General features: G+C 39.1%; 1 protein-coding gene across 1 annotated transcript; it reads left to right on the top strand.

The window, feature by feature from the left end:
- The first annotated feature begins 2,104 nt into the window (after nucleotides 1-2,104).
- On the top strand, nucleotides 2,105-2,744 carry LOC111600211 (protein sisterless A). Its single transcript, XM_023316232.2, has one exon. It carries the CDS (start codon nucleotides 2,105-2,107, stop codon nucleotides 2,678-2,680), a length of 576 nt encoding a protein of 191 aa, XP_023172000.2. The 3' UTR covers nucleotides 2,681-2,744.
- Nucleotides 2,745-6,616: the final 3,872 nt, after the last annotated feature.

Raw genomic sequence — 6,616 nt, 5'->3', positions numbered from 1 at the left:
TTTCCATTAAACGTGACATTTTTTTGGTTGTAGTTGGCAAATGGCAAGAGTTACAGTAATTGAGTTGCCTGTCAGCTATTATTAAGGAATTCTTTTTTGGAGGGGGTTTTGTTATTGTCAAGCCAACGGCACTTAATTTAATTGTTGTGCCGGGTGCTACCTGCATGCAATCCATGCCGCAACAGGCAGCAACATGTCCGCCAGGCCTGACAAATCGCTGCGACGCGACCAACCCATCAAATCAAAAAATTGTTTACCTGCCAGCCATGCCACTTGCCACTGTCAATGCCGCTGCAACGGGCCACAGGCTAGAAGAGGCGACCCCGACGCCTGTTGATTGGTTTATGGCCTTTCGCTTATCGCACTCGCACACTGCCCCTACTCCCGCTGCTTCTACTCCTCTCTCACTCTCTCGCTATTATCAGTGCGTGCGAATGTAAATGCCAGTTATTTAGTTGCTTCACTGTTGACAGTCCCCGATAAGCCGCTGCACTTGAACTTGGCTTCGTGTTGACCAAAAACTGTTTGCTTAGCCAACATCTAAGTAGATGCTTAAGCAAACTAGATTCGATTTGATTCGATGCAAATTTATGTTTATACATATATATATATATATATATATATATATATATATATATATATATATATATATATATATATATATATATATATATATAACAGAATCAAATATGTGCATCTGTATATGTGTCAAATTCATATATATAAATATATTGATAAATAAAAGCGAAACAAATAATAGCACCACTACGATATTTTTGGTATTAAATATTTATATTTAAATTGCAAATTTCATTACTTTTTATGGCTTTTAATATATATTCATAAGTTTTTTATATCCGCAAATCAAAATTAAATGACTAAAGAATATTTTAGCATGGTGCTATTATATTATATATCGCATATCTTTATGTATAGTATATATGTGTATGTGTACATATATATGCATAAACTGAATTTTAAATTATTCGAAATACATTTTAAGTCGAAATTAATTTATATTTTATTATACAACATTCAATAAATCGTTTAAACTGAATCAACTTTAAGGCTTCGAAAATAGATTTTTTTAGAGTTACATAACTTTGAGTGGACCACACTCCTTTCTTTGGCAGCTTATTAAATAAATAATAATTGTGTTTTGTTGAGTTTGGATTGACAATTTATTGCGAAGCAATAAAATAGGATTCAAGTTTTTGTTTAAAACACCCTTGTATGGATAGAAAATTACAGTTTGGCGAACTTTATGTGCTGGCAGAGTGAAATATTATTATCTTTTAAAAACAATAATGTTTATAATTGTTAGAATTGGTCAAAATCATATATAAACCTTAATGTCATAAAATATATATATTAAAATATTTTATTCTATTATTATTTACGTTTATTTAGCTCTAAAATAAACACATACATTTCAATACTTACTAGACTTTGATTTATATGCAGAACAAGTCAAGCATGAATATATATATATATATATACTAAAATAAAAATAGACCAAATCATACTTTATTCTATATATATTGTTGTATATATATTCGATTAGCATACCCAATCTTACGTCTATCAAAGGCATTGCAACCTCTCAAAGGCTCGTCTTGCTGTCCAGGAAGCGAACTTGTTTGACTATACCTGAACACTATATCGTATAGTCTGAGCTGTTGTATGAAAATGTGTTGATATTCAATATACTTTAAAATATATTTCTCACTATATCCATTTATATATATAATCATTCAATAGTTAAATCGGAAACAAAAGTAGGTAGCAGCCAATGCCCGCTGATGGTTCAGTTAAAACCCAAACAAGTCGCACGCTAATCCGTTTGTTTACGTGACTTTGTGCCGAGTTTGGTGTGTAGGTAGTTGGCCAGGTAGGCGTTGCATGTGGTCGCGGCACAATGGAGATCATAAAATGGTCGCAAGTTGATTCATAATGGAAGTTGACCTGCGCGTGCTGCGTACTTGGCCATCTATAAAAGCGAAGCGCACAAATTACTGACAGCAATTGCAGTTCTGAGTTCGGGGCGAGCAGTCAAACAATAGCCGAAGGCGATCATTGAAAGTGCAAACAGACGAACGAAGTTATGGAACATAGCAATCTTTATCTGCACAAGTTTTACACCCAGCTGGGCCACTATCCGGTCCACGGCATCAATGTGCATCCGAGCAAGCTGCCCGCATTGCATAGCAATAAACCGGAGCAGATTGACGAGCTGGTCGCGGTTGAGTTGCAGCACCTGAAGACGCACTATGCTGACGAGGAGCAGCGCTACGTGGACCAAATGCTCATCGAGAATCCCATTGTGGTGGAGCGACGTGCACCGCCGACCACACATATAAATCACATTCAGACACAGACGAAGACGCAGAGCCAGACTGGAGGCAATAGCCGTGATGCACAGCGTCAGCGAGCGGAGTCCTGTCGCAAGTCGCGCTACAACAACAAGATCAAGAAGGCGAAACTGCGCTTCCGCCATAAGTTCGTCTGCAGCCAGCTGACGGAGAGCGCGGGCGCACTGGACTACATGCGCGACGTGATCGCCCAGGCGGAGGCGCAGCTCATGGCGCGCGGCTTCAGTCGAGTTGCCTTGGAGCGCATGCGTCAGAACTTCGGCGTGGATCGCTGTGGTGCAGCGTTAGCCACAAACATGGACCATTGAGATCGGTCGCGCTGGCATTATAGATAATGCCAGTCTTCAGTTGTACAAAGAGACAGAGTCAAAGAGAGAGAAAGCAGCGAGAGAGAAAGAGCGAGCGTTAGATATTTAAGTTATAATTTAAGCCAAGTTATCGTATTATTAACAACTTTTTTTTTATTGTTTTCAAATAAATATATTAAATTAAAAATAATTGATCAAGTTGCTATTTTTACCTTGCATAGGAGCGATACTCTTTCCGATAACTATTGTGAGCTATCGATAACAATTTGCTCAGAAGGAACTCAGCTATCTTAAGACAAAATCCTAATATTTCTTGTCAGATAAAGCTCTTATCTTAAGACACGCCAATGCCGCTCAGATTTCATTTCACAGTCATTGCAAATGGTGTCCTACGCTCGAAGCACTGAGAGGCAAACTAAGATAAGTATTCAAATAATATGATATATCTTATATAATGGCGTAGCTGTAGCTTAATGGTAAGCTTAGAAATTTTAAAATATCTCAAATAGTTTTTGTTTTATAGCAATTTATTTTTCTATTGCTCTTAATGTGTCACACGCTTCACAGAGACTGAAGGCTGAAGGCTGCTCAAAGATCTAGATTCTTCTTCAGTTTGCCACGCTGCAGTCATTGAAGCCAGTTCCCCCTTGTCAATGGGTATTTAGGGTATCAACTGATTATTGGATGTGATAGCATTGGCCATTTTACATAGGGTATTTCGATCAGCTTGAGCTGATTTGTGCAGCATTCGGTCTGCAGTCTGCTGGGAGGGGCTTGTTAGGCAAATGGAGTGGCAACTGTTTGTGCTTGCAGTGACGATTCGCCGTGTGTAATCCAATTGCAAGCCGGGGGCATCAGAGCGACTGAAAGTCGCTGCCAGGCCACACGCAGAGCCCAGCTGCCAATCTGAGCGGATGCACAGCTGGCTTTGGTGTTGCAGCCGTTGCCGTTGGCGCTGTCGCTGCCGCTGGCTCTGCCCAGGTGCTAAATCCGCCTTGATTGCGTTTTCGTTTTTCCGATTCTGTTCTCCCCTTCTTCTCTCTTTTTGTTCCCTTACAATTTGTGTGCCAACAGATGTAAATGCAACGGAACTTGTAGCCGTCAGGGCCATGAGTAGCGGTGGGGCTCTCCTGCGAAATGATGTGGAATTAAGTGCATAAATATATATATATATATATTTTTTTTTTATGTATTTGTGTGTATATATAAGATGCAACTGGCACAATGTCCAATGGCTGTGGCAAAGCCGCAAAGCGCATTTTGTGCTGATGCTAAAATTTCATTTTCACGTGCTACGTACAAATGATTTCATTGCGCTTCGCTGCGCCGGTGGCACGCACGTCGACGCTGGGGGTTGAGGCTGGGACTCGTCAGAGCTTAACGGCCTCGTCATAATAATAAATGGCAAAACGTTCCCAAACTTAAAGCTTTCCAATTTGATTTTATCGCGTTGCTCATAAACCTCGCAAATATCCAATGGCCAATGGAGTCGCTTAAGGCGATGCGCCAGCAGCATTGCAATGAATTCCAAGCTTCCCAGTTCGTTTCGTCGCAATTGTCTTGACGCAGCTTAGGACGTGGCGACGGAAAGGACTCCGGCTGCATGCACTTTCGTGTCGTCACACCTGGCGTATGAGCGATAAAGTACCGAAACGAAGCTGCTCGCCGCTGATAGACAACGTCAGCAGCCTTCAATTCAATGCACGTTTCTAATGCGATGAATTGCTTTTTCAATTTTCCAATTTATTTTTCATTTTGAAAACGCCAAGTGTGTGTGTCAGTGTTTGTCGGTGTGTGTGTGTGTGTCTCTGTATGAAAAAGAACCCAACCAGAGGGTCCGAGCTGCGAAAGAAAAGTGTAGCAGAGTTTATTGATGGTTTTTGTTGGTGCAGTTGGCAGCGACGCAGGCAACGCATGAGGTTGCATGCTACTGTGGCACGGGTGATTTGGACGCAAGCAGTGGCCAGTTTTGGGCGACTGAAAAAATAACTGTGCACATTGCACAGTGGTGCAGAAAATGTAACTTTGCACTTTGTGCTTGTTTGTCGTAGTTTGTTTGTAACTGCGTGTGATTAATTGGCAAATACCCTGTATTTTAGAGTTTTAAATGTCTACACTGATGCTTCTAAAAATCTCTCTTTCCCTTATCTCTCTCTATTACACCCATTTGAATTCGGTATTTCCCATAAGCTGAGACCTTAAATCAATTAAACTGGTTCAATATGATAAGATTTTTTTAGAGCAGCAGCAAATTTTTATAATTAATTATATTTATTAATTGATAATTAAAATATATGTAGGCTGAGAACTTGAGGACAAATTGAGTCTTCTATAGCACCTAACTGTGGGTCGAACCAACGCAGCAAAATTTTGTGGTATGTGAGTAATAAGTAGATGTAGAAAAATAAATGTATATATAATTTATTTTTAAAGAGTAATTAAGATATGCTGCATACAATTTGTATTCTGTCTGCATTTTTTTATCATATTTTTATATATTTCTTTTATACACCAGATAAATAATAATATTTTAGTCATCTTAAAAATATTATTTTTCTGATGTTTTTAGAATTTTGAAAGAATTTACAGCTGAGCCAAGCATAATTAAAAATAAATAGGGATATTCTGATATACTGAGTTAAAAAGCATAGCAAAAATTCAAATTAAACTTCTGGGTTTATCATGCTTATTTTAATTGCAAACCGATTTAGATTGCTGAAGGCTAAATCAGAAAGCTGAATCTATCTATTATGCCTTGAATCATTTAGATTTATTTTAACAAAAGCAAAAAATTGCTGCTGCAGTAGCTTTAACTCAAATTGTAAATTTAACAAACATTTTCAAACGTCTTTATGACTGAGTCTCTGGAGTGAGTGTGCTGCATTTGCTCATTGCCTCGCTCACTCTAACTGTTGGCTCTCTTTCAACAGATGAAAAATGACATAGAGATTATATATATATTTATATATAAAGTAGAAATATACAAAGAAACTTAAATAGGTGGCTGAACGGCACAAAGAGCTTATTAGAACAGCTCAGAAATAGAATAAGAAAAACAGTTTTTCTCTTCACGTTTCCACACTCAAATTGCACTCCAATTGCAAGTGGAGTGAAAATCTTGTTCTACAAATTTGAACAAATTGTGTTGGCCAGTGTTTTGCAACAACGATATTTCTTGGTGTGCACACTATGTAGCACAGTGTATTATGTATACAAATTGCTAGGAAAAAACGTAATTGCTTAGGCAACATTAAAGCCGAGTTCATTTCCCATTTATTATTGAATATCGTAAAAAATGTGAAAAACAATTGGAAATCATGTGGAAAATGAAAACAAACAATATGAAAATCAACATTGGTTCTTATTGGGTATTAAATTTAATGAAAATTGGGTGCCAATGTGCAGAAATGTTGAATGGGGAATTTCAATTGAATTGGGCGCTCGCTCGAGTGTTTTGCTTTCGAATTGTGTGGCTGGTCGGCCAAACTATGAATTGAATTGAGTTGATTTGGCATGTGAATTGCGTTTTCATATTGCGATTGTGTCGATTTCTAAAGAACTCCGGTGTCTTTTGGCGTAGCCCGACCCAACCGCCCAGCCACCCAGTCATCCAACCACCCAACCACCCGGCCCGACTCTATAAATCAGTGTGTCACACAGAATGAGAGTCGCATAAATTTCGATTTGGATTTCGATTTGCTCGACATTCAACAATAATACTGGAAAGGCAGCCGCAGTCGATGTCGATGTCGATGTTTGCTCAGTGGCAAAGGCGGCCCCAGGTGGGAGAATGGCAGCTGACATAACTGGTCTCTAATTACGTTTGGGCAAACAGACAAAATTGCAGGTGTCAAAACATTAGCTGCCTGAGCCCCACTTGGCCAACGTCTACCGACCGAACTCATTTGTGGGTGCAACGCGTTGGCGAACGGCGGC

The sequence above is a fragment of the Drosophila hydei genome, unplaced genomic scaffold (genome assembly GCF_003285905.1).
Source record: "Drosophila hydei strain 15085-1641.00,03,60 unplaced genomic scaffold, DhydRS2 tig00000232-arrow-arrow-pilon, whole genome shotgun sequence".
In the NCBI taxonomy this organism is placed as follows: Eukaryota; Metazoa; Arthropoda; class Insecta; order Diptera; family Drosophilidae; genus Drosophila; species Drosophila hydei.
The sequence above is the reverse complement of the archived record's forward strand: the minus strand, read 5'-3'. Positions and strand labels throughout refer to the sequence as shown.

What these genes read in the sequence shown, in the direction of transcription:
- LOC111600211 (XM_023316232.2), top strand. Translation starts at nt 2,105, where the DNA reads ATGGAACATAGCAATCTTTATCTGCACAAGTTTTACACCCAGCTGGGC.